Consider the following 27,249-nt stretch of genomic DNA (forward strand, 5'->3'; position numbering starts at 1 on the left):
CACTGAACAGTTTACACAGTGCAGATTGCACTGTGTTTGCGGGATGGGATGCGCGTTCAGTAACAATGCCTCAATCGTCGTCAGCCTTAGTTATTCTGGACTTGATATGATTATCTAAAGGCCCCTTCAACGACAACACCCGTCTGGCAACAATGCAGTTAGCTCTATCTCTGGGTATTGCAATGTAGAGGTGACATCGTTGATAACTGTGTGAGAGGATAATGAACCGCTTAGGGCAGGATCCGTGTGGATACTTTTGAGACCTCTCTGACCACAACGCCGCTGAGAGATGCCAACAGGCACCTCTTGCACCGACCAAAGAAGCAAAGCTTCGCATGGACAACGCTCATGTTTTTTTTTTTTTTTCTAGATAGATAGTTTTAATCAAAGCTATCCCGCGCCCAAGCGTCCCCTGAGGGTACCTCATTGTGGGGCCACCGAGACAGCTTCACAAGTCGAAGATATCTTCGCAAGCCAGGCACCTTGCTCAACCGAGCAACGCAATATGCTGCAACCAGCCGCCGCTTTCACCATTTACATCGACGACCTCGTCAACCGGAGTCCTGTTTGAGCTGTCAGATCTTTGAGGATATCGTTTTTTTTTCTTCAATCACAGCTACTTAACACCATTGGAAGTCAGTGGACAAGTGATGGCCGAACCTAACATTCCCCGACCCGGCTCTGCCGCAGCCGCTGGAGGATATCGCACCTCTCCCGTTCCGTCCAGCCCCCGCCCTTCTGTGGCGAGCCGAGCGAGTCGATCAAGTTTGCGAAAGGAGCAAGAACGTCAGGAAACACTGGTGCAACATTCGCGGCCGACATCTATGGGGAAATACTCCCATTCCGGATCGCCGCAGCTAGGAGTTCCGTCTGTCGAGGGCGGGGCTCCTATGTCGCCGACACCGCAGCCAATACAAGCAGCTCCCCCATTCTCGCCGTTTTTTACTCTGCTTACATCTACATCTCCCTCCACCAACCGACAAACCCTCCATCACCCAACAGTGCATTACATTTTCGCAGATGACGACCCTGAAATCCTGACCGCCGCTCTAGCACAACATCACCGAAGCTCTGAAGTGGAAGGGGGCAACGGAGAAGCCGGAGACGATGACTCAAACGATGATAGCGGTCCTAAAGACCGCGCAATCATCGTCGATGTGGAAGCCAGCCCTGACGGCACTGGGTTCGAAGTTGCATGGGCCAGCAGTTTGTCCCCAGACTGGGCAGTCACGATGGCGCGCGTAGATCGGATGGGAAGTTATGGCGATGGCGGGGCTGCCCTAGGTCCTGGAGGTAATTTAGTACTCAAGATCGAAGGTGTCAGCATCGAGCCGTCTGCTGGTCCGATGCTGGGCGCAGAAAAGATGTCAACCAATGCTGAAAGCGACATGTTGCTATTATCGTCAAGTGGGAGTACACCTTCTGGAGGACGGCAGGAGCGAGCTCCGGTATCTGGCGCAGATCACTATGCGGATATGATACAGGAATTCGAAAAAAGGATGAAACTTTTACGGAAAGTAGTTGACGCTGGGACAGCAAGACAACGAGTCCTTGAAAATCGGGGAGATGTACTTCATGAGGGACCAGGATTAGGCATTCCTTTTCAGCCAACGGCGAGTGCTGGTGTGAGTGATCAGCAGGACTAGGAGTCAGATTAAGGTTCATGACAACTATTACCTAATACATGGTTCTTGTATAATATCCCTTAGCCATCACTTTGTCTTCCTCAATTCCGAACATCGCCCATTTCATAAAAGTACCGCCACATTTATTGTAAGCAGTTGCATGGCTGTAATAACCAAGGACATCAACACGTATCAATGGCACTTCATCGTTTATGTGAAATCAAAGGAATGACAGGCTGCTTGATTCACATTAGCATTCGGTCCATCAAAGCCTAAGTTAAAGGACTTCAGTCAACTGACAGCAGAACGAATGACTCCACCTCAAAGAGCATTTGACAGTAGTATATAGACTGTATTACAAGCTTCGTAATCGGGAGCAAAGGCAGACACTGGCAATCATTGAACGGAAAAGCAACCCAGCGACCAAATTACCCTACAAACGCCCTGATATCTTGCCAAAAAGACGTGCCATGCTTGGAAAACAATCATCCAACAAAAAGACAAACTATTCGTGTCCAACCGAGGCCTTCGCAGTTGGTGCTGGGGCAAACAGCCAGCACCAGGAATCAGGTGGCACTATACCCCTCCCTTAACACGGCATTTGGACAAAGGACACCAACACCAACGCTCCTTCTGCCCCTTCAAGCCTGTACAACCCCGCCCACCACTCAGCTGTCGTCACTTGCCTCGGTCGAGTCAACACCCTCCCAATCAACAACAAACCGCTTCTTCATCATCGGGATCTTCTTCTCAACAGGAGGGACCGGATGTGGCAGACCTAGATTACCAGCCAACCCAATCCGATCGACTCGCAGTCTCCTTCCAAGGCGCGCAGGCAGAGCAGGAGGGGTGGTTGTATCGATCCGGACCGCACGGATATTGTTCATTTTCAAGTCGTCAAGGACGGACCGTTGCTGGAAGATGCTACGCTTCTTTTGACCACTCCCGGTGCTGCTACTGTCACCGTTGCTGATGATGCCATCGGTAGTACCAACGTTGCCAGTCCCAGTATTAACCGTGGCTCCGTCGTTTCCAGCGTTGGTGTTACCATTGTTGTTGCTGTTGTCGTTGTTGCTACTGCCGCCACCGCCACCGCCACCGTTGGCAGCGCGGTTGATCATGATATATGCCACTACAATAACCACGACAATGACAACGATAGCGACTATAGTTTGCTTATTAGTATCATCCATGATAAAGCTGAGAGCAGCTATTCTGTGGAAATGGTAACGTACCGCAGATGCCCAAGCAAATCCACTTCTTCTTGCGCGTCTTGCGCGCCGTAGTAACTGCAACCTCAAGCTGCTCATTGGCCTTGACCATATCCCCAGCGGCAGCCTCAGCTTGCTGGTCGATTTCCATCACAGTGACTTCTTGCTTGGCCAACAGTTCCTGCATATCATTGAGCAAGTTCAACAGCTCTTCCAACTGTCGTTCGATATGCAGCATCTCTTGATGGCGCTGCTCAACAGCCCGAAGCACCTCCTGCGCTTGTCCAAGACGCGCGCTGCCCATGAGAGCCTGCTCGAAGACGGGGGCATTGTTACTCTGCACCGCCTTTTGAATCTCTTCATCCGACATGTCGGGGCGGACAATACGAAGCTGGCGAACAGCTTGAGCTTCCATATCCTTGCCAAATGCCGCATCGAGCTCCTGGAATCTCTGAATTGCTCTCCTGAGCTGGTTCTCGAGGCCCGATACATTGCCCAGCTGAGCACTCTGAGGAATGCGCTTGAAGTCGCGGATCCGCTCAGCAATCTTCCTATACTTGTCCATGATCTCCTGCTTGAACCTGTCGAGCTCGCGCTTAGATTGCGAATTTATCGATGTATCCGTGTCTTCAAGGCACCGTTTCTGATAGCCCGGAAGTGCTGCGAGCATCCGCTCAACTTCTTGCAATTCCTGTTGGATTCGCGAACGTTCTGCAAGAACGTTCTGGCTTGATGACGCTTGATTCGGACCGCTATTCCCCAAGGAAGACATCTCATGCGATCCGGCTGCCGCAGCATTCTGGTCACCGAAGGGATCATATCGACCGCTGGACAAGCCATGTCAGCTATGCTCGTTTCAAACCCCGGGGCAGCACACAGTCGAAAGTCGACGGACTTGGCATACCTCGAGCCGCTATTATACGAGTTATATCCCCCATTGGTACTGTAGCCGCCGCCGCCGCCGCCATATTGGCCATACTGACCACTATTGTAATTGTTATACGGATTATACTTGACATCCATTAGCTTTCTGCGAGCGACAGGACAATTGAGAACAGAGGCAATAGGCGCAGTTGTTGCAAAGCAGATGCTGCGCGCATAATACTTACGCTCATGGTGACAGCCCTGAACCACAGGAAGCACTAGCAGAATCCAAATTACAATGCTCTATTTAGCTAAACCAGGGGAACAGAAATCGATGGACCGCGAAGGCCGTGTGATGGAAGCTGCAGAGATGGCGGCGACAAACGAAAACGCGAAAACCGAGCAAAGAACGAACCGGAAAGAGAGAAAGTCGGGATCGAAGAAAACGGAGGTGAAAGGTGGTGCGTGGTAGCACCAGGTAAAATGAAGCGCGCCGAGAGGATCCTCAGGAGGCCAAACTCCAAAACGAGGTTAGGCCGGGGGGCTGTAGCGCGTTAGGAACAGGCGAGCCGCGTGTGGGACTGGGCGTTTTGTGGATTTTGTGCAGGCAGGTCCCAAAAAAAAGTTCAGACGGAAGGTGACATTTCTTGGTCATCCAAAAGTGGTCCCTTTTCCTGTTCTTTCGGCATCGAGGACATGGTCGGGTTTCGTAACACTCTTGCAACAGCCAACAAAATGAGTGAAACGAGAGTTTCCTTAAGTTGTTTTCCCTCACATACATTGCATACAGGCCACCCCAAGTCGAGACCAAAAGGAAACGTCTCGGGTGGGTTGGTGACGGGATGCTTTCCATCCTGGGCCATCGGAAGGTCTGGGTTACACGTACGGATCTGGAAGACGATTGGTCGTCTCCTTTTCTGGGCAGCCTTCTGGTCGCCCTGGTCGCTTTTTGTAGTGGGCCGAAATCTGAAGGGACCCACTGCAAGGGGGTTCGCTGTTGTTTGGGACCGCTTGCCACAGTTCATGTACAGGAATTACAAGTTGTGCCGGGGTTTAATTTGTTAGATTCTTGGCAAGACTGTCCACCAAAAAGGGTTCAAGAATACAATAGAATCTGCCAAGAGGCTAACAGATCAAACCCCAGTATATAGACTATCGTGTACTCACATCAACTGCCGCGCTCTTCCACTCAGATTCAACCTCCTCCCCCTGGCTGCCAGGCCCAGTCCATGATCTTGGCAGATTGACAACACTTGCTGGTGCCATGGTCCCAGCCCAGCAACAGTCACAGGAGCTGTTTCAGAACGGCAATCATCAGGTGTGTCAACCAAGTCAAAAGCACGTGGGCTGTGGAGGCTGTTGAGCTCAGACTGAATCCTCTTTCATTGCTCGCTCCCAAAAAAAAGCGTGCAAGCAATTACATAAGCATCCAGTGATGTTAACAGTATGCACTATCATCAATGACCCTGCTAGGGATTATGTGCGGGATCAACAACATCCCCTAACTAATGTGCTGAGTCAGATGCACAGGGAGAATCAGACCAACGGTACGCATGCAGTGGCCATACGATCCACTGTTCCGCCTTAGGATCATGTAGAAAACGAGGAAAAGTAATAGGTTGCTAGCACCATATCTCATATCCAACCAAAGGGCTTCGAGGATGCTGAGAAAAGAAGGGATCCTGATTCCACCTGTCCTCCAAGCTACATAAGCTAAATATGTATCCGAGATATATGCATAAGGAATGTAGTTATTTACTCCAATCTACTCAACCGCACCCAAGGGTTGAGCCCGCGGGTTTGCTCGGTCATCGTTTCCCTTGTTCCCTCCCAGATGGCTGTGGAGGCCATCTCCCAGTGAACTTTGGCACTTGATGCGATATCCCATTTTCTCTATCTCTGCTTCCAAATTGACTGCTCGAATTGAGGAATCCTGAATATACTTGCCGACCTCTGTCGAAAATCCGGGTATTGGCACAACTCGGAAATTGCCAAACCTATTGCAGCGCTATGCGACACTACTTGGAGAGTTGTGAATCCCACCGCAAACCGCTGTTCAAGAGCAACGCTTGATATAACCAAAGGATGCAATACATATTTGCTTTGATCACAGAGAAGCGAGTAGCTGATCTAACATAATACCAGCAGGCCTTCAAAAGTGGCAGATGTAAGCGCATCCACCAATCCCAATAAGAGTGAACAAAGTTGTATCTTGTAGACTGCCTGCAGTCTTGAGTTCGAGCATCTATGCCAGCAATGGGCATAATCGACAATGGATATCTCTTTCCCCGTCTGTAGCTTGAATCCAAAACCACTCCAGCCTTCATATTGCCATCATAGGCGTACAAAGCGTCAAGTGTGTATGGCTAATAATGCCCACTGTTCTCCGCTCTTTATGACGGAGAAAGCGAACCCCTTTCCGATACATTCCCATCTGTTTAACAAAACCTCAATGGAGTTTCGGCCGTTCCGAGAGTTCCTCGGACTCTGGAGGCTTCGGAACCATATCATGCCATCACATCGGACTAGACTATGACCAATGCATGTAACATTGGCCAGGTGGGCTCAACATTCGGTGGATACTTGGCCGTGAAGAGCATCTATTTGTGGAGTTTTGAGTCTTTCAATGGATGCTTTGACAAAATCGGTAAATCCATGTGCCACAACAATGTCCAAGAGGACGAGTTTTTCCTTCATGGTTCGTTAAGGTTAGAGGGGGAATTGGAGGACATTGACGTTGACCAAGCCAATAGGTGTCATGGACTCGATGTGAAACTTCAGTCATCTCCCAGTAACCGTGTGCATAGGAAGTGTAGGGCAGGCTGATGCCCTGTCCGATGTGCAGCCCAGAAGGCACCATGGGCAACTTCTGAACGGACCTGTGGTCCGCTCTGTCTCGGCAATTTCCTTGGGTTATGGAAGAATTCCATGCAGCGATGACTGGATACGGTCCATGGCAACCCCTGCTATAATTATGACGCTAATGCGCTCTTCTACAGCTAACATGTTGTAGCCGAGTATATCTCTACCCTCCTCAGTATTCAGAAGAAACTCCTTGGAGGATCTATGGAATAAGTGAGCATACTCCATGCCGTCAGCTAGGACAATGTCCAGAAAGCCTGCACGCCTTGTCATAGACGTGTAACAGCTATACCATTGAGATTGTGTCAATTTGTGAGGGATGCATTCAGGTAAGAACCTTGTTAGATTTGCTGCCGTTCATTCGTATCCATTGCAAACATGAGGAGTAGTAGAGAGGTCCAGGCTTTGATAATGACTGAGAATTCTTTGAAATACCGAGGTCCTTTATCGCGATGAGAAAGCATCGGGACGGATATAGCGTTGCATGTGGATATAAGATTAAGAAAATGTGCGCCATCGTTGTGGTAAGGGGGGTGGGGGGCTCATCATCTTTCAGACGCCTCCATATAGCCGTACTCGACGTAGATGGATATTTCCTCCTAAGTCAAGTCTTGAAATTTCAGAGCCGGGGAAACTGTTGGTCGTTTTAAAGCGGGTTCTTGGTAGTTAGAGACATAGGTTTTATGAACTTGTCGGATCTGACAAAGTTTATCAATGAAGCCCAAAGTAGAAGCTGGTCCTTCAGAGAAATCAATCTCATCGAGTCCGTCATTTAAGATACAGGCTGTCTTGCATGACGCCTCTGGTCTGATCTCTACTTCCTTGAGCAAATTGCTCAGAAATCAGCCACTATACCGCTTCATTAAAGCTGAATTGTAAGCCCTTTCACATTTGCAGTAGGGATATTCATGCCATACTTAATAAGTCCGTAGAGAAGTGAGCAAGCAATGCCTTTTTGGGTCCGCTGCATTATGGTTCACGCATTCCAGGTAAAGCAGGACGGAACGACAGTGAGTTGGCCGACTTCTTCCAAGGGTTGAGGACCTTGAACCAAGAATTTTATCAGAGTACTTTGCCTGAACCAGTAGATATTATTGCCTTCAAGTACCATGAAACTTCCGGCTGTTGTGTCTTTGGAAGACCGCAACCATTCGAGGAAACTTTGCAAAACCTGTGCTCTCTTTGTCCACCTTGACTTTTTAGTCATGGAATAAGAGTGAGTCGCTCTTGTTGGCGTTTGAGAATCCATTAGGTTAGAAATCCATTAGAACGCCTCCTCATGAGAAACAACAATGTGCTTTACGCGATCAAACATTCTAATAAATTAAAGACTTTAGCAAAGTGTTCCTGTAGTGCACATACCACAGGCTTGCTTTTTTTTTTACTGAGCTAACCCAATAGTTTCGAGGGAGTTTTTGTTGCAATCTTGTCATCAGGTGATCACTCAGCTCTTGCAAAATAGTACTGGGTCGGTCTGTTGGCTTTCGACAGATATTGTTGAACAACTCAGCTGCTTTGCCATTTCCGAGCTCTCTATAAGGTCATGCAGTTAATTGCCAAGCTCGTTGAGTGCCTGAACCCATTTCAACCGCATTGGTTCATTTCGGTTACTATCTCTTGCGTCAGCGATAGTTCTGCATCTCACTCAAAAGCGCAGGCCTCTTATCAACCACATTGCAACCCTAGGGTTATAAGAGACTTGTGATAGGCCTCTCCCATGGCCCTTCCCCCCTGTAACCCTCTCCTTTTTCATATTCAATTGATAGCTCGGTCAGAAGCTGCCTTACTCACTATTCTGTTCATCTTATTCTCCAACTTTCCAGTCGCCTCTTCATAGTTTATAGAGAGTTGAATGGTCTTTTCTATCCCTTAGTCTTGCGTGCTGAAGGCTTTAGGTGCCTGTGACAGATCATGTACGATGATGTTCAAACTACGACCAGGAGCTCGATCTTCTCGGAGGGCCAGAGAAGCGTCAATGACATCTTCCAAGAAGGATAGGACCTACAATATATTGCAAGGCTAGGGAAAGGCCTGCAAGGGATTCCATCCCTGACTTGGTAGCTCTCGATTATGAGACTGAACGACGCTGGGACAGAGGGTCACAGAGGAAGCGCGGAGAACTTGGATAAGTAGCCAAACTCACAAAGCCCGAATGTGAAGAGATGAAAAATTAGGCATCAATAGAGAGGTTGGGACCCTATCCTGTCCTTCCAGACTTCTATGACCATCGGCCATGCATAAGTAATCCTCAGTAATGTACAAGGATAGCCACAGACCAGCCCCATAATCTTAGAGATAAATACTCTTAGATGCCTATGGTGCTCAGAATAATTGTCAAACTGCAGGTAGCTTAGCATTCCAATCCCGAAACTCTAGATCCTCAGTGTGCTCAGCTGTCCAGACAGTGCCCTTTGTAAGCCTTCGAAGGCTGTAATCACCGCTGCGAGTACGAGATCACCCAAACATAACATTTCCCCGAGCTGCTTTTCCCTCTCCCTTGCCAGCCCGCCTATTATGCATGCTTGGAGACAGGATAGCAATACTTGACAGCACCACTTAAGAAAGCAAAGATAAAGACACGCAATACCTAGTGCTAAGCCACGGCGAAGGCAAGTTAAGACCAGAATTTTATTGGTGCCTGGATATCAAAATTCGGATAAAGTAGTCATAACGAAGAAATAGCCTTCCTAGCTGTTCAAGGATAACGAAACTGTCTTCAAACCCCCCTTCATATACATCCTGCCAGATCATGCCCTCATGGCTCCTGCTTACGATCATTCCCATATACGACTACAACCCTGTGCTCGTTTAGGTGGCTCTCCGACTACCTATATATAGTATCACTAACTATGCTCCTTAAACGATGGCATAGGCCGACGCGTAGCTTACACTGAAGTCCCAAACTTTTTCGACCAAGTTGCTCCGCTGGTATTGCACAAACTTTAACTTGCCTCTTCCATCCTCGGGTCTCTGGTCCTTTGTCAATACCTCTAACGCGGCCATGATCACCCCAATGGGATGTCTTCCACAAACAGTGTTTTGAGTCTGCTGGATGACATGATAAAACTTGTGGTGTGCACCCGATTCAACGGCATTCATAGCCATCTTATCCAGCATCTCAATGACCTCATGGATCTTCATGTTATCTGGATTGTCAACCAGCTGCTCCCAGCCTGGTCGAAGCTCCAGATGTTTGTCTTTTCGATCTGCGTCGAGATTTCTAATTTTGCCATTATCAAAAACTGGGCGGTACGAAAATCGTGAACCCCAGTGGCAAAAGTCGGAAGAAATGATCCAAGCAGTTGTGGGGTCCTTCAAGTATTGCGCCAGAAGTTGACCGTATGCTTGTTCCTGCTCCTCGGTGCCATCGCCAACGAGTATAGGGATGATGGGCGGGTATTTAGCGCTGTCAGTTCCAAACGTCTGCTCTAGCCTCTTCCACAGGTAGGGGATGTGCATCTCGAGAGAATGCTCGTCAACGTCCCGGCGAGCAGGCATGTCGCTGAAGCGACCAGTCCGCTTCAGCTCGGCCGTTGTGGCTTTGTCCACAATTAAATCCCCAAAGGGGGTCTCATACTTGTCAAAAGTTGTAAGGGCACATCCACGCAAGTAATACGTATGCGATGGCCCGAGGATAAAGACCCGTTTCGCATTGCTGAGATCGAGGGTTTTGTACGCCCAGGCCGCACAAGGCCCAGAGTAGGAGTACCCGGCATGGCTATTGAGCGTCGCATCAGGATCGTGTCCTGCAGTGGGAAAACCGCGATCAAATGGAAAACAGCTATCGACTTACGGAGCAATAATGACCCTGGCTCCAGGAATCGGGAGCGCGCTGTCATTCAACGAAGCTGGCACACGCCCAAGGAATTCGTCGAGCTGCGAGGATAAGACACTCGGATCGTCCTCGTACCAGGATCCCGCATGGCTTGCCTCTCGCGTGGTCATGATGTTCAGAAGAGTATACGACTTGAGCCTTTTCAGTATTGTGTTCGAAGAGTGTACAAGGCAGAAAAGGATCCTATGAGGCAAGGTAAGTATGAGGAGCAACGTGTGGTTACAAGGCTGAATTGTTCATGAATGGTAGGCAGGCGTTAGATCGGCTTATCTTCCAAACAGAGGGATATGAGTTGGGGCGGGGTTGCGCTCTGTGCAGCAGCTTCCCGAAGCATCGTTGCTGCCCCGCACCGGGGTTCCAGGCCCTTCTGCATGTGTAAGGGAAATGCACTCCATGAGCGGCTCGAGGCCGAACATTGACTGTCTTGGATCCCACACGCTTGTGTGCTTGGTAAAGGAGAACTGGCCCGGAAAAAGCATTTGCCGCGATACTAATGACGCCATGACGGAATGGTGGAAAACTGAGTGTCTTTAGTACATACTGTTGTCTCTGGGGGCCCTAACGCTTCATTCCTGTACCAACGTTCCCATAGTGTGGAGACTTGATCCACTGGCTATCACAGGCTCGCAACGAGCGCGACCGTTGTGCCTATTCTCTCCAATAATGAAGCCTGACTGGAGGAAACTCTTGAGCGTCCTATCACCAATATAAATGAACATTTCAACTTATTGACAGATGTCCTTAGCCAGAATGAGACAACCGTAACTCCCCAAACGCCTTGGGATATACGCATCTGCAAACCCACCTCAAAGCCCATGTAAATTGCCCTTGCATCCAGGCCGCTCCACCATGACCGCACCTCACCAGGTCGCTTTCCAGCCTACCTTGCACAAGCCAAGCAACGCCTGTGCTCACCGAGGTTGCTAATAGAGCAGCTGAAGCAAACAGCTTTGCCACATGTCACGCATATCTGCCCTTCCGCAGCGCAAGAGAATCCCTCTATGCTCATATCATCAATCCCACAGAGCGAAGCGCCGCAATCTTCACATTGCGTTGGTGCGCTCTGAAGAAGTGTTGTTGTTGACAATGAGGCTGTAGACGATGAAGGAGATGATGCAGGGGACTTTGTCAAAGGCGCGCAGCGCGTTGGCAGGTTCCAAAAGCTGTGGAGAGACCGCTGCTGGGCACTACCGCGATTGGGCTTAGGTGATGGCATGGTGTTTGTCACGTCAGCAGACTGGCTCAATTGGCTGTTCAGTTCCTGTGGACGGTGTTGCGCCGAGTAGAGGAGGTGGAGAGTACGTTCTGAGGAAATCGCGGCGCTGGTAAGCATTCGCATTGATTCAACGCAAGCATCAGAACGAACTCACGATGAATCTCTTCCTCTGGAGGACGATTGTCGCGAAAGCGTTTCAAAGTACGGCTGGGAAGATGCGATGGGACCGACAGTCGTGGAGAGAAGAAGCCTCGTCGGGCGGTGTCCATTGCGGACATGGCATTAAAGTTGAAGCCGTCGTTGACGGAATGTGAAGATGAAAAGACGGGACTAAACGAAAACTCAGACTCGGATCTTTTACGTTTGAGCAGCATGATGATATTGAATGTTAATTGCCGCTGTCAGAGGTCGCTAATAGTGTCCTGGGTGTTAGGCCGTACTTCGCGGAGGGCGTAGGTAAGACGACCTATTGATGACTGCACAAGCGTTCGCGTCGTGCCGCAGGAGGTTTTACAAGTCCTAAAAGTGGACTGCGGAGTAGAATCGGGATATGGAGTATGGAATGTCAAAATGGTAAAGTTTAGAGCAATACAGAGTGCCTGGGTGCATTACCTTAGAGAGGGAACGGGACTGAGGTAAGGGACGAGAGAACCTGTCGCGAATGTGGCGCGTATACGACGCGAGTTGCTAATGTAGTGCCCCACTGTTTTCGTACTCCCATGCCTCTGTGGTGTGGGTCACCTTTGATTACATAATAAGCCATACATCCTCTCGCAAGACGCGCGGATAGCTGGTTGGTAAGCTGGTGGTTCTTGGCCTCCCGTGATCTGGCGACGCGGACGTGCAAGCTGGGACGCGACACGCCGCGTCACTGATCGGTCGCTGTGCCTGTTCCTCGAGCAACAAAACGGAGCAGGCGGGGGTCCCGGGCTCCGTCTTACGTCCGATTGGGTGTTACCATGATCAATATTCGTCTTGTCAGCCTGTTAAACTAGGCAGTCGAGTCCCTAATGTCAGAATGAACTTTTTTCCATGGAGCATTTAAACCTCAAGTCAGAACTGGCATCATAAGTCGGGGTTTTTGAGCTCATGGCTCTGGCAAAATGGAACCGGGTGTTCAAGAACCAGCTGCGACTGAACCATCTGCCAATGGCAACGAGGCTCCAGTCCAAACGGCAGATGAGCATGCCTCTCTCAAATACTCCCTGCTCGGCCCATCTCTGACGAAAGCAGGGCAGGAGAGAGTTGATCAGGCTAAGGTATGTAGTTTTTCCTCGCAACATGCGGCTGTCTCCTCATGTTGGCCTATAGCAGTTCCTGACCACACTGGCAGGTGTCTGAAATCATCTATAATGCTTCCAAAGGGTCGAAGTTCTTCACTCGAGAGGAAGTCAGGGACAAAGAACTTACAGCGAAAATCGAGGCCCTCGTCTCCAAGAAGCGACATCTAGAGACCCAAGACCTCTCTCGTGAACTCCGAGCCGCCGATAACCTTTTGGCTCAACTTGAGCAATCGCGCGATTTAACACAACACATTGTGCATGTCGACTGCGATGCATTTTATGCTTCCGTAGAACTCCTGGATCGCCCGGAGCTGAAGGATCTTCCTTTTGCCGTCGGAGGAGCTGTCTTGACCACCTGCAACTATGTGGCCCGACAGTTTGGTTGCCGCAGTGGCATGGCAGCTTTTGTGGCCAAAAAGCTATGCCCCAAGCTAATCATCATTCCTCTCGATTTCGACAAGTACAACGCAAAAGCAGCTGAAGTGCGCAAGATTTTGGCCGAGTATGACCCGCGCTTCGAAAGCGCGAGCATTGACGAAGCCTATCTCAACATTACCGACTACTGCGCTCGATATAATATGGATCCAGCCGATGCCGTTAGTCAAATGAGGAAAGAAATCCATGAGAAGACGAAAATAACCGTTTCTGCGGGCATTGCTGCGAATGCCAGGTTGGCCAAAATTTGCTCCAACATCAACAAGCCGAACGGGCAGTTTGTTCTCCCGAGGGAACGAGAAGCCATTATGAATTTCATGAAGGATCTCCCTTGTCGAAAAGTGAATGGCATTGGACGTGTCCTTGAGCGTGAACTATCGGCCGTTGGCATTAAGACCTGCGGTGATATCTACTTACAGAGGCAGTACATCGAGAAGCTCTTCGGGCAAAAAACGTACGAGTTTCTCCTGCACTGTTACCTTGGCCTGGGACGAACACATATTCAACCTGCCGAGGAGCATGAGCGTAAAAGTGTTGGCACTGAAAGCACGTTCCGTGAAATGGATGACCCCGCTCAGCTGCGCGCAAAGCTCAGACAGACAGCAGAAGAATTAGAATCCGACTTACGGAAGGCAGAGTGCAAAGGTCGCACTCTCTGCCTGAAAGTCAAGCTGCATACATTCGAGGTTTTGACACGCCAAGTTGTCACGCCCAAGGCCGTGTATCTTGCGGACGATTTGTACACCTATGCGCTGCCAATGCTAGAGAAGCTTGAGCGAGAAATACCTGGCTTGAAATTGCGCCTGATGGGTCTCAGATGTACTCACCTGGTTAGCATGAAACGGCCCGACACACTGGCCTTCTTCGGTTTCAAAGCCCACCTACCTGAACACTCGACGTCTCTTGGAGTTAACAACTCAATGACCGAGAAGAACGGTAGCAATGATGAGGCAGATGGGGACAAGCACAATGTCCTTCATAATCCTGATACCTCATCTGGCCTTTCACATCATAAGCATGGGAAGGAAATTGTGCCCAATCCTAAGGATAATTCTACCTTAGTGGAGGAGGAGCGGTGGGAATGTCCTGTCTGCTCCAGGTCTCAGCCGGCAGATGAGAGACAGTTTAACGAGCATATTGACCTGTGTCTATCAAGGCAGGCTATACGTGAGACCGTCCAACAAGTCGCCGCAGTATCCCAGCCACAGCGTGCAGCTGTCATTCCAGATACGAAGAAGGGAAAGGTTAAAAAGAGAGGAAGACCTCCCGCACCGCCTGATCCAAAGCAGAAAAGGTTATGTTTTGGGCACAATGGTCCGCTTTCATAGTCGTCTCGCCGGATGTTTAGGAGCTGAATGCATGGTGCTACTATATACAATACCTATACAGCCAAATTTGAAGAACGTCGTCCATAAATGTCAAGACCTGCTTACATCTATTCGACTGTGACTGGCATCTTCGGTCTTGTCTGAATGTTGATTCCTTCGGTGCCCTGATTGCATATTACCTACGCTGGTAGCTATTCTGCACAGTCATACAGTGCGTTGTCAAATTCGAAGTATATCGAGATATACACTACGATGCCTTTAATGACAAGAGCAGCCCTGAGGTTCAGAAAAGTGACACCATGTCTCTCACTACTTGACCCAAGGGCTCCGAGAAGATAAGTCTCTCCAACTTCAGGTGCCATGCTCTTGTTCCTCTTCTCCATAGGCGAGAACTCGGAGGGTGCTGGGACTCCTCCGAATCCGAAAATCGACAATATTCCTCTTCTTGCTCCAATTCGTTCCCAGGAAGCCGCGCTGCACAATCTAGCGCGACCGGCAGCCGTTGATGGCGACCACATGACATGCCAGCACAAGGAAGCACTTTGGATGTGGTAAGCCATGCTCCACAAAAGCTGTAAGAATCGTGAGCCACCCCAACGCTGAGCCGACGCAGCCATGCGCTAAAACGACCTCATACTGCCAGACAGTCCAGTGATATTTGATACATAACAAGGGCGCATTCAGCTGTTTAGAGGGGCCAGTAGAAAATACCTGGATAGGAGAAAAAAGGTACCGAAGGCGGCACGTCCGGTGAGTGCGTTAATCTGCAGAGGAACAACGCATGCTTTGGGGGCAGTCAGGCATCTCGCTCCAGGCCATGGCACTTATGATACGGAATAAATATAGGTCAACCTTCAGCTTCAGCTCAGGCTGACCTATAAAGTAGGGGAGTTAAAAAGGCTTTTTTCACGGTCTCTCGAAAAACCATGTCGAGAAGTTCGGGAAGCTCGGGCACCATAGATCAGTAACAAGGAGAGCCAGCACATGGGATGCTTATTTTGCATATGCAAGGCCCCAATTCTACCAGCCGTCCGCTTGGATGCTGTGTTCAAAACTGATACGTTAGAATTCCGATGTAGAAATTAAGTTCACCTGATTTTCTCTGAAGTTCCTGGTTTTTCGAGGGAGCCCTCCTCGAAAATCCTGGACCCGATAACGAGGTCATCCCTGGTAACTCTACGTTTGAACAACAAGAATTTCCAAGTACACATTACACTTTATGATGCCCCTGACCCCATCACAATGGCCATGAAGTAATCCTAAAACTTGCCCGGACTTCGTTATCTAGGCAACCTAAGGTTTCGCTGGTAAATTTTGTATACTTGAGATAAAAGTAGGAGAGAGTGGAAGAGGAAACTCAGGGTGTCGCAACAATGTCAAGACCAATAGGCAAGCACATATCTGACTGCTTCCCAGTGAATTTGGGATCAACTGCAAGTTATTTGTGCAAGACATTGCCTGGTATTTAACAGCGTCGTGATATATACTCAAAGCTCCTTGTGTTCCTCACTGGTGTCTGCAGACTTCGGCACTCCTTCAATACCGATGAGTTCGGTCTCAAAAACTGGGTTTAGAAGCACATTGTTAGGTCAAATATGATTGCACAAGAGGTGGATGGATAGAAACCATGATTGCGAGCGACATACCCAAGGTAGAGCCTGCAGGGATGGGACCAACAGCGCGCTGCCCATAGCCATAACTTGGACCAATGGTCAATGTCCGCTTCTCACCAATGCACATGTCAAGCAAGCCTTCATCCCATCTATATAGAACGTTAGTGGTGACTCGCATTCGGAAAGTGGGCTGTCTTTACGATGGCTTTACCCTTTGATGACCATCCCAGCACCAAGCTTAAAGCTAAAGGGAACACCACGGTCATAGCCTTCATAAGAGGAGTTAGGAAGTTAGTGAACCTTTGGTTAAACCGGTACGGGGCACTAACTGGAGTCGAACTTCTGGCCATTGGACTTCAGGGTCCCTTTGTAGTGGACATTGATTACATCGCCCTTCTGTGTCTTACGATCGCATTCGATTGGGAGTGTGACATCAATTTTCAAGTCTTCGGAGGCCAGCACGCCAACAGCTGCCGAGGCCAGAAATGAGAAAGAAAGAAAGATATTCCTCATGGTGTCAACTAGAAAATCAGCTGAGAATCCAAATGGCGAACTCGCGTTATCAAAGAGGTTCCAAAAACAGCCAAATATTAGTCTGGTCTAGTTAGTGTTTTGGGAAAGGGCTGAGTGGTTAGATGCCGGTGAACCATATGCCAAGATGGCTACGTGCAAGTTGACATGTCAGCATCAAGCGGCCTTAACGACAGGGAACCACTCAAACAGTGCCAATCCGCTCCGATCGATTGGTGCCAACACACAGGGGTCCGGGCTGGGGTTGTGAGCCGGTCTTGGCGGGGCCAAGAACGCCACCTTACGTCCAATGTCTGCCTAGCAAACCCTCAGGCTCCATTGAATCTTTCTATCGGATGATCCAGATCCCTGACGAGCTACTCCCGTGCAGTACCTCATTGACACAACGTATGCAGCCACCTGCATACCCGATGCTGTACTCTCACAGATCATGCAGGTACGGACATATGTAAAATCAATTATCGACAGCAACATTGATAAATGGGTGCTTCACACTTGATGAAAAGTTCAGGTGATCGTTTCTGGCTGTAGGACTTGTAACTTAGCGCAAATCTTCCGAAAAGACCAAAGCTCCTGGGAGGTGACCGCTTACTGCATCATTCCCGGGGCTTCTTCCAAGAAGTAGGTGGCCTTGCAAGCTGCCCCGGTTCACATCTAGTTGCCTTGGGCAAACCATGCAGGAGTGGCAATATACAGACAACCTTGAAGCACCCAAGGAACTCTTCACAGCCTCCTTGGTGCGCCTGTTGGGCAAGCTTGTGTGGCTTCTTATCCATTTGTCCTAGGAAGCCTTTAGGAAAGCCACGGCTGACTTATGGGGGGCGGCCACACTATACGTGATCTGTGAAACTAGCTGCTCGCATCATTATGTAGTCTACCGCCATCAAACTTCCTTATTTGGCACCAGCTTAGGCACCTTTTGGAGTTGAAGCCTGACTCAGGCACAGGCACAATGGACGCTCAGGATCCTCCATAATCTTGCAACACTTGTTTGTGGTGTTCACGACTTTATAACTTCCAACGTCCCTCAGGCCTCGGGGCTCAAATGTCAGCCATGATACCCTTAATTCCATCCTGAGCTCGTTTTATTTGTTTGCCTGCAATTCAGGTCATTCAAGACTTTCCACATGCTGACCGAGTGTCTGTATCAAAAAAAAAAATGCGGGATGAACCCTTCACCGAGAGTAGCCTGACTTATCTGCTTGCTTGTCTCCACTTGACAGCCCCGTTTGTACACGGAGAAATGAGATACAAGACAGTCAAGCCTTTCTTTTGCCAGCAACGGCCTTACGGTATGCCTTGATTTAGACGGTGAGCCTCACCAAGACCACGCCTCAAGGTCAGTTGCTCTACTACATATCAATCTCTGCCTCATTATTATCATCACACTTCAAAGGTAGGCTATAAAGTAGGGCATGCTCCATGACATCTTTCTCGCGCTCCCTCCCTCTCTCATCCTAGCGCATCATATTGAGCAAGCAGAGTGACTATAGTGAACACCGCTCGCCATACAACACACCCAGCTACCCCTAAGACAAAGTGTAAGTATCTCTGCGATACAGCCATTCAATCTACCAGCTACCTTCTACCGGCTACCGTTGTGCTAAGAGGGCCTTAATTAATAGCGGTATCCCACTGCTTTCGACAGGAGCAAGCCGCCCCATCCCTCAATATCCAAACTGTCTTGCACCAGCACCATCTCCTCTTCGTTCACCTTCAATTCCATTTCTTCCCAAACTACGATGTCCTCTTCAGGATCTTCCTCCCAGGACGCGGCCATCATGATTTTCCGCGACGGGAAGGCAGGTATGTAGTTAACGCACTAAAATGGCCGAATAGAAGCGTCCTGCTAACAGATGAGCCCAGATGAACATTGTGTGACTGTGATCTCGAGGAAGAGGAATATCGTGATTAACCACAACCGGCCTAGGGCTTCTCTCCTGGGTGAGCCCAGAGCTTCATCATATGGCCCGGACGACGTTGCCTCGAGCACTAGGAAGTAACGGCAAGTAAATTTGCAATTGGCGGTCGGGAGTTGCGATAAATATGGAACATCGGTTCCAATTCCTTTACATAGCGGATCAGGCCGGGTAGGATAGTGAACAAGTTTCTTCATGGCCGAGTGAAAAGATTGGGGGCTTCACGGCATTTTACTTGAAGGGATTGGGGACATTGTGCTTCATAGGCTTGGGTAGTTACCGGGCTCTGGTGTTTGGGTCCATTACAGCCAACATTTGCACATGAATCGGTGCAATGGGAAAAGGATTAAGGTATGTATAGCACAGACTCACGCCATACTGTTCAAAAGCGGTTGCGACTTCAAGCATTATCGATAGTTAGAATAGGATTGGTGATTGTAAATGCTGTCTTTGGGCCAGGTTCAGTAGAGGAGCGTAATACAGTCTTCCAACATGCCTTAAAGTTGTAGAAATTGTCAAGGTAAAGGTCTTTAAAAACCCGACAACTCCGAGAGGTAACTCTGAACACAGGAAAACCAATGTAATATAGGCCTCAGCACGTCCCTGGCTATAATGTCGTTTGCCAGCCATACCCAACCATCATCGTCCATGCCACAAATTAGCCAGTATTCCAACCAAGACAAAAGAATACTGGACGAGCAAAATCCCTGCCAGCAGAAACAGCGGGACAAAATGAGGGAAGAATGGAAGGCCAGGGTGAACAACGCAACAGTAACGATTTAGTTAGTGCGCTATCGGATTTCATACAGTAGCAAAAGTATAGCTTGTACCAGAAAACACTTGGCACGCCTGGCATACCCTTGCCCGGCGCAGTCGCCTCACTTATCAGCGGGCAAACGGGGATCCTCATGAAGCACGCCTCCTTTGATTAGGGCTTCTGGGGAAGGTCTATTGGCAAGTTTGTCATTGAGAGAGTCACGGCGCATGCTCTTTTCGAGCTAAGTGAAAAATGTCAGCCACCATCTTACTTGACTTCGGCCAACAGAAGGAAACTAGGTAGCATTCGGTGACATATGTGAAATACCAAACCGTGCTCACCTCTTTCTGTTGCGCTATGATGCTGGGCGCCACTGAAGACGCAGGAAGTATGTTTCCTTCGGCCAGACAAGATCAAAATCGTCAGTTTAACTATGCCCTTTCTGACCTCAACGGTATACAGTAGAGAGAAACGGGGTAAACGCTTACTGTCAACGAGCTCTTGGCGGTCGGGACGATGGGACAAAAAGAACTCAAGAGACTTTCTTCTGTCCGGGTTCGATCGAACGTGCGAAATAGGGGTTTTATCAATTGAGGGTGTGTTCTCATCAGCCATGATGGAGTCCTTGCACAGTGCTAACTTATTGGATTAAAGTGAAAGGGTGCAGCAAAAGAGGAACGGCCTGGTCACACAAATGATGTTGGTTCAGGAGGCGTTTGCGTTGGATATGCTGAAGGGGGATGGTTCATTTACACTATATATATATTGGGCATTGGGCACAGAACAAAGCCCAGGCACATGGCACGGTTGTCGGGCATCTGAGGCTGGGCTGGACCAACAACAGGTGACACAGTCACCCCACAGCGGAAGGGTGCTAGGAACGAAGAAAGCTTCAATGCCGGTTAACGGTGACGCATTCGAGCGGCAATGGCAATCTTCGGTACCCCGCATTCTGGTCCAGAACCCAACCATTTGGGATAGATTTGGCGAACTGGGCAAATCGTTGGCTGCCACCAAACAGACATGATTGCAACCAGCACTTAATCGCCTAGCCAGTACAGGAGCAGTGATATTTGTGGTTAGCTGGATACCTCGACAAGATGGCTTGCCTCATGAAATTGTCATCTTGTATGTTTTTATCACATGTAGGGCAATATATATAACGGCATAAAGCGATATAGGAATCTAACTCGCATTCTTCAATTGCTTAAAACCTACGCAAGTGAACTTGCAGAGTGGCTAGGTAGGAAAAGAGTTGCATGGGTTAGAACCTGTGTGCTCGTCTCTTAGCACAAGTTCGGGTTTTTGTTAATACACATGGTTGTAGTGTAGAGGTATGTTGCAGGAGGATTCATGCTGACTAAGTGTCTTTGGGGGTTGCCACTTCCATTCAGTTTCAAACCACCCTAACGTGTCAAAGCAATGTTGAACCTGGTTCTCCTGACTGGGCAGCCCTTTGGTTCTCGGAACCTCGTCCAACATCACCTTGACAGTTTGCGAAGCTGCATCCACAGCAAGCAGGATACACATAATTGCCAACCAATTCCAGCTGCACAATGATCCATATCAGAAAACACGATTTGGATGAGAATACATAGCTTTCCATCAAATGCCACTTGACCGGCCCTCCAACCATGGGGCAAACTCATTCAGACGAAACTAAACCCCCACCCTCACATGAGGAACTCACTCAGAAGCTGGTGAGGACCCCGTCAGGAACCAGGAGTCTCCCATACATGAGCTTTTTCGGTTGACCTGCCGTTTTCAGGCAAAAAAGTTCTCTCACAAATGTTTCACTCCACTCGAATTATATTCACTGAATGATGTGTTTGACACCCTTGCCGATTCCCAAGGACAAGTTCGTTATCTTAAAGAAGACACTGTGGCACGTTTCTTGGAGATACCCGATGTCCTTGAAGTGGCGCCGGTGCTTTTTCAGATGATGACCTACATTGGCTCGTTCCCGTTCTTGGAGGATGCGCCTGCGATCCTCGGGCTCCACGAGATGATCATGGTAGTTACCATACTAACGGAGAGGTACCGGCGAGTTCTCGCCGGAGGTTCGGTGGATCGCCGAAAGCTGCTGTTCAAGAGTCTTGCTGTTTATGACCGCAAACTATCCAACATCCACGGAGAACAATCGGGCAGCGACACAGCGAAACTGGTACCACATCGGTCAGCCAAGGATAACAGTAGTGGTCAGGAAGCTTTCGAGGAGTTGCAACATGGGTTCGCCGTTGACCAACCCGGGGACGATGAGGCTTCTGGGCCAGACCATGACGATGACGGTGATGATGACTTGGTTCTTGCTGCCTTCAATTCACTAGACTCCATAAGTGCCTTCCGACATGGCAGCCGACCTCCCGTTGAAGATGCTGTGATTCCGGCAGACAGCTGGAGAAGACTGCTTATGCTGCTTCTCTTGACCGCGCCATTGGGCGAGCAGGAAAGTTTGTCGTCTTACTCTCAACAACTCTCGGGCGACACCCTGCAAACACTAAGGTTGACAGCCAATTCTGTGCTTGCTGCCTTCATGACCATGGGACATTCTCCTGGCGTTCGTTTTTCTCGGTTCAACACTATCATTCCCGCATCAATGCCCTTTCTCTTCAATGGCCTGAATGCCCTCTTCGAGCATTTTCTGTTCTCTAAGAACCTGGACTTTACGAAGCACAAGAATGACCAGTTGGGTCCCAAGCTGGTTCAACCACTGTTAAACGAGTCCGGGTCTATCATGAATCCAATCCTTCTCTCGCAGATATCTTTCTTCATACCCGGCTCATCTATCTTCCGGAAAGTCCGTCTTTTATATTCTGGTGATGAAGACGGGTTTAGCATGGGCAGCTTTGAAACAAAGGTTTTCAACTGGCGAGCCCCTACCATCTTCCTTGTAAGCGGGACTCGTATTTCGGATCAAGAAATCCAAACAGGCACAAAGCCATCGTCAGCATTCCTCGCTTCCCTCCCCTCGATGCGCTTTCCATGTGGAAGCAACCATAAGGATGAAACGTTGATCTTTGGTGTGTATCTGACTCAGCCATGGAAACATACATACCGAGAATGCTTTGGCAACGAGGACACGTTATTATTCCAGCTCAGTCCAATCCACGACGTCTTCCGCCCATCGACTTTGAGCAGAGATTATGCATGGTTTGCTAAGCCATCAACAGCATACTCCTTCGGCGGAATTTCATTCGGTTGCCCTCCGCCAAAACAGACACAAGCTTCTCGCCGGGCAGGAACGATCCCGCTGGGCCCTATCTCCTTGGCCTTGGACGACAGTTTTGAGTTCGGCTGTTTTACCCACCAATTCACATCGGGGGGTGGAGCATTCCGAGCGAGCGTAGCCAGAAGGTTCGATTTCCAGGAGTGGTTTGAGATAACAAATGTCGAGGTTTGGGGCTGCGGCGGGGACGAGGAGGCCAAAATCCAAGCCGAACGATGGGCGTGGGAGGCCAGAGAAGCAGAGGCAAGGCGAAGGGTAAATCTTGGTAAAGGAGATATTGAAGCTGACCGCGTCTTGTTGGAAATGGCCGGGTTATTAGGAGGACATAGAAGCGGCGGGAGTATGGGATGAGTTGGTTCGAGGAAGGATACCATAAACTGTATCAACGATGAAATGGTTAAACCAGAGGAGGATTGGGACTCCTTGAACGCGAAGAAAATTTTTAGCTCTTAAACGCCGAAAGCCAACCATACGTCATTAACAATATACAATTCAGGAAGCGGCGTGACCATGTAACCCGCATATACTTACATATCACCTCAGCACACTGTGTACAATTTTTTGGCAGCATTGATCTCTGCTGGCGGACCCTTCAGGCTTCTTTATCACTGCCCGAATTCTTAGCCGAGGCTGATTTTGATCCACCAAACCACCCTCCAAGAGATCCCCAAGACCAACTGCTCGTACTTTTCGACTCTGCAGGCTGGTCCTGATGCTCCATAACTTGTTGAGCTGCTGTGTCCTCGGTCTTGACAGCCTTGCCTTCCTTTGCTGACTTGAGGGCGGCCCTCGCCTGTATGGCAACAGTCTCAATGCCCGTCTCATGGACTTCCTTGTCCGCAGCACGCTTCCTCCTCTTCTCCATCAACTCCCGAAGCGCTTTTTCTTCTGCGTCGCGAGCCTCGAGTTCTTTAATCCATCTCTGCCGCTTCTCCTCTTCTTCTTGCATCCGCTTGACCTTCCACAACTCCCGGTGCTTGGCACGTTCATCGGCGTAATAAATGCCTCCACCGATGATGGCCAACACAGTAAATCCCTGAGCTGCCACACGAGCACGGAACATCCGTTGCACTTGGTGATGGTCTCCACGGCGCATGGCACGGTACGCATTGATGAAGGCTGCAACGGTCAATGCACAGCCGATAGGAACCAGTGGCTCCTCCAGCGACCGACGGGTAATTTTCTTTAGGAACGTCTCATTGTAAAAGTCACTACGGGGGGTCCAAGTCAGCTTCTGGTGTCGCAGCATCAGACTAACAAAACTCGAAACCATGGGCATGGGCTGGCCTACTCATCGCCGTCGAACGACGACGGAAGCGGGCGGTTGGGAGGAAGGTCGTCGGCCATACTGGGCAATTGGGAGTCTTCTCGACCTAACGAAGAGGACGTGTTGGATGGCGTTAGAGGCAAGGATGTCTGGAGAAGTTGAAGCGGTTTAAGTTCCAGTGGCGCGGCAAGATGCTCGCATGACGCGGCACCGACTGCCGAACGGGCGGGATTTGCGAAGCGGGCACCGATCTGTGCCTATGACGCCAGCATCAGAATGCTTGTAAAATTACTTAATCTTTTACGGTATTTGGGAACTCTTGTTATCTAATCTTACAGACCTTTCCATCCATTGCTGGGTTGCTTTTTGGTGCATCGATGCCATAAACCAGGAAGTACAAGTATAATGGAGCTTAATGCGCCTGGGTTCAACTCAACTATACAGCAAGGGAGGGATGTGCTAATGGATCGGTGCTCCCGAGCAACCTTTTGGTCTTGTAGAATTCTCAACCCTGAGAGAGTGCGTTGAAGGACGTCCTAGTTGGATAGGTGTCCAAATACAGGACAAAGCTATAGGTATCCTGTTGCTCAGAGTGGATGAGAGGACATAATAGCGCACCTGTAGGGAAACTGATATAAAGACCTGTAGCGCGCATTGTGCAACCTACTCGCGCCCCTGCGTAGGGTTAGCCTTCATCATCACCAGCAGCATCCTGATCCAGGTGATCGGGACCGGCCCAACTTCTAGGCTTGTTACGGACTTATACACAGACGCTTGTTTTGATCGTTGGAAATTTGCCACGGTACCCCGCAGTGGGGCACCTCACAGGGACCCGCCGAGATTTCGTGTGGAGAATTCGATGAAACAGAAGGCCGAGAACGGAGCATGCTTGTGTCGACCTCTCTGGCACACCAGAATCGCCAATATTGATCGATGAATCCTATATACATACCAGGAACGTCATGAACACACCGGAGACCTTTGAGACCTCTCGGGCGAATGGTGCCTCACAGTCTCAAACTCCTTCGCAAAGCAACACACCTCTCCTCAGGACCCCGTCACTAAGCAGTCTCGCCCTCACCGAGTATAGTGCTAGGCCGTCTCCTCCCTCCGAAGACAGGATTGCAAAGATGAAGAAGATAGTCCCTGAAGAGTTTCTCTTGCCAAATGGTAACCCTGATGTGAGTTTTCCGAGTCCCCCAGAGTCGTGATCTCTACGACCCTCGTGCTTGTTTATTTATTATTGTGTGCTTTTTTGTTTTGTACCCTGGTTGCTTGTCTGTTTCCACCTTTTCTATACCAATGACCGCCAATATAAGACTAAACAGGATGACAGTACCTACGGCTGATTATCACCTCGTATCCTCGCGTCAGAGAGGTTTGTCATGAGACCCCTCTCACCCACGCAGTGAACCTGAGCAATCGTCTTGAGCGCAAGGTGTTGCTCAAGCGCGAGGATGAGCAACCGGTTTTCAGCTTCAAGTTGCGTGGAGCCTATAATAAGATGGCACATTTAGACCCCAAACAATCCTGGAGAGGTGTTATTTGTTGCAGTGCCGGAAATCACGCCCAGGGTGTCGCCTATTCGGCGAGAAGGCTCAAAATCCCCGCCACTATCGTCATGCCTAAAGGCACTCCAAGCATCAAGCACTTGAACGTTGCTCGGATGGGCGGCCATGTCGTACTCCACGGCGCCGACTTCGACGAGGCCAAAGAAGAATGTGCTCGGAGAGAAAAACAAGACGGTTTGATCAACATTCCCCCGTTCGACGATCCCTATGTCATTGCAGGTCAGGGCACCATCGGCATGGAGATCCTCTCACAGACCAATCTTCAAAAACTTGAGGCCATCTTCTGCTGTGTTGGTGGCGGTGGTTTGATCGCCGGCGTTGGTGTTTATGTGAAGCGCATTGCTCCTCACGTCAAGATTATTGGTGTGGAAACGTATGACGCAGACGCCATGGCCCAGTCGCTCGAGAAAGGAGAACGGGTTGTCCTGAAGGATGTCGGCCTGTTTGCAGATGGTGCTGCGGTCAAGACAGTCGGCGAGGAGACTTTCCGTATTTGCCAAGAAGTCGTGGATGAGATGGTTCGAGTCACTACCGACGAGGCTTGTGCCGCTATCAAGGACATGTTTGAGGATACCCGTTCCATCATTGAACCGGCCGGTGCTTTGGCAATTGCCGGCCTGAAGAAATGGGCCGCCGCAAACCCTTGCAGTGACCCGACAAGAACTCTTGTGGCTATTACGTCTGGTGCGAACATGAACTTCGATCGTCTGGGCTTTGTTGGGGCTCGTGCCACTATCGGTGAGGGGAGGGAAGCATTGTTAGCAGCAAAGATTCCAGAGAAGCCTGGAGCATTTGCTGAACTCATCAATTGTGTAATGCCTCACTCTGTGACCGAGTTTAGCTATCGGTATTTCGATGATACCCAAGCGAATGTGCTTGTTGGCATCTCCCTTACTGCACCGGGAAGCCAACGAGCACATGAGCTCCAGACCATCATCAATCGTATCAAGGAGTCCGGCACTATGGACGTTACGGACTTGTCCGGAGATGAGCTAGCCAAGAGCCATATTCGTTATATGGTTGGTGGCCGATCGAATGTTCCAAATGAAAGACTCTATATGTTCCGCTTCCCAGAACGGCCTGGTGCTCTTGAGCGGTTTCTCCGGACGCTGCGGCCCAAGTATAACATCAGCTTATTCCAGTATCGGAACTACGGTGGAGACATCGGTCAGGTTTTGACCGGCATTCTTTGCCCCAACGAGGAGGTTGCTGAGTTGGAGACGTTCTTGAAAGAGATCGGATACCCTTGGGAGGATTGCACTGACTCTCCTGTATTTAAAACATTTTTGCGTGCATAAATAGGCAGTACAGTATTAGCAACCATAACCCTCATCGAAACCTTGTGCCATATAGATTCTTGTGGTTAATGTGCAATTAAATTAGAAATTGAATACCAAGTGTGACAATCCAGCTAGCCATCTTGGAATGAGTTCGGATTCAAATCAATGCTTATGGATTTGAGACAGAAGGTTCTCACCCAGACTCAAGAGCACTGTGGTCACCGATTGGGTATGCGCAACTGTTTGTATTATTTACTGAGAAGTTCGTCCCATTTACCACGAGGATTGTACCTTATATACCCAGGATCCTTCCGTTTTATGGCGCCTTTTGAACCCTGCATCGTTCTTCTGTTTGCGATACTTTCTTTTGTTTCATTGGCTGTTCTGGATTCACTCTTCTCGTGCCTTTCATTGGTCCCTTTATGC

At 49.4% G+C, this 27,249-nt stretch overlaps 8 protein-coding genes and 1 pseudogene across 9 annotated transcripts; 4 read left to right on the plus strand and 5 right to left on the minus strand.

Annotated features, from left to right (window-relative positions):
- Nucleotides 1–505: 505 nt before the first annotated feature.
- Nucleotides 506–1,593, plus strand: CTHT_0048060 (uncharacterized protein; the record flags this gene model as incomplete). The annotated part of the gene is made up of 3 exons (XM_006695107.1): nt 506–560; nt 637–1,448; nt 1,522–1,593. The coding sequence occupies 3 exons, from the start codon at nt 506–508 to the stop codon at nt 1,591–1,593; spliced, it is 939 nt and encodes a 312-aa protein (XP_006695170.1).
- Nucleotides 1,594–2,293: 700 nt separating this feature from the next.
- On the minus strand, nt 2,294–3,951 carry CTHT_0048070 (uncharacterized protein; the record flags this gene model as incomplete). Its single annotated transcript, XM_006695108.1, has 4 exons — nt 2,294–2,790; nt 2,861–3,663; nt 3,741–3,847; nt 3,946–3,951. 4 exons carry the CDS (start codon nt 3,949–3,951, stop codon nt 2,294–2,296), a joined length of 1,413 nt encoding a protein of 470 aa, XP_006695171.1.
- A 5,467-nt stretch (nt 3,952–9,418) lies between these two features.
- On the minus strand, nt 9,419–10,507 carry CTHT_0048080 (uncharacterized protein; the record flags this gene model as incomplete). Its single annotated transcript, XM_006695109.1, has 2 exons — nt 9,419–10,280; nt 10,356–10,507. 2 exons carry the CDS (start codon nt 10,505–10,507, stop codon nt 9,419–9,421), a joined length of 1,014 nt encoding a protein of 337 aa, XP_006695172.1.
- A 933-nt stretch (nt 10,508–11,440) lies between these two features.
- CTHT_0048090 (uncharacterized protein) lies at nt 11,441–11,987 on the minus strand (the record flags this gene model as incomplete). Its single annotated transcript, XM_006695110.1, has 3 exons — nt 11,441–11,560; nt 11,626–11,702; nt 11,768–11,987. The coding sequence occupies 3 exons, from the start codon at nt 11,985–11,987 to the stop codon at nt 11,441–11,443; spliced, it is 417 nt and encodes a 138-aa protein (XP_006695173.1).
- A 729-nt stretch (nt 11,988–12,716) lies between these two features.
- On the plus strand, nt 12,717–15,321 carry CTHT_0048100 (annotated as a pseudogene; the record flags this gene model as incomplete). Its single annotated transcript has 4 exons — nt 12,717–12,872; nt 12,947–14,498; nt 15,045–15,210; nt 15,303–15,321. Coding segments are annotated over 4 exons (1,893 nt in total).
- An 825-nt stretch (nt 15,322–16,146) lies between these two features.
- On the minus strand, nt 16,147–16,785 carry CTHT_0048110 (uncharacterized protein; the record flags this gene model as incomplete). The annotated part of the gene is made up of 4 exons (XM_006695111.1): nt 16,147–16,223; nt 16,306–16,421; nt 16,484–16,541; nt 16,602–16,785. The coding sequence occupies 4 exons, from the start codon at nt 16,783–16,785 to the stop codon at nt 16,147–16,149; spliced, it is 435 nt and encodes a 144-aa protein (XP_006695174.1).
- Nucleotides 16,786–21,418: 4,633 nt separating this feature from the next.
- On the plus strand, nt 21,419–23,056 carry CTHT_0048120 (uncharacterized protein; the record flags this gene model as incomplete). The annotated part of the gene is made up of 1 exon (XM_006695112.1): nt 21,419–23,056. The coding sequence occupies one exon, from the start codon at nt 21,419–21,421 to the stop codon at nt 23,054–23,056; it is 1,638 nt and encodes a 545-aa protein (XP_006695175.1).
- Nucleotides 23,057–23,297: 241 nt separating this feature from the next.
- On the minus strand, nt 23,298–24,052 carry CTHT_0048130 (uncharacterized protein; the record flags this gene model as incomplete). Its single annotated transcript, XM_006695113.1, has 2 exons — nt 23,298–23,916; nt 23,997–24,052. The coding sequence occupies 2 exons, from the start codon at nt 24,050–24,052 to the stop codon at nt 23,298–23,300; spliced, it is 675 nt and encodes a 224-aa protein (XP_006695176.1).
- Nucleotides 24,053–24,934: 882 nt separating this feature from the next.
- CTHT_0048140 (putative threonine protein) lies at nt 24,935–26,841 on the plus strand (the record flags this gene model as incomplete). The annotated part of the gene is made up of 2 exons (XM_006695114.1): nt 24,935–25,153; nt 25,309–26,841. The coding sequence occupies 2 exons, from the start codon at nt 24,935–24,937 to the stop codon at nt 26,839–26,841; spliced, it is 1,752 nt and encodes a 583-aa protein (XP_006695177.1).
- Nucleotides 26,842–27,249: the final 408 nt, after the last annotated feature.

The sequence above is a fragment of the Thermochaetoides thermophila genome (assembly GCF_000221225.1).
Source record: "Thermochaetoides thermophila DSM 1495 unplaced genomic scaffold scf7180000011819, whole genome shotgun sequence".
NCBI classification, from domain to species: Eukaryota; Fungi; Ascomycota; class Sordariomycetes; order Sordariales; family Chaetomiaceae; genus Thermochaetoides; species Thermochaetoides thermophila.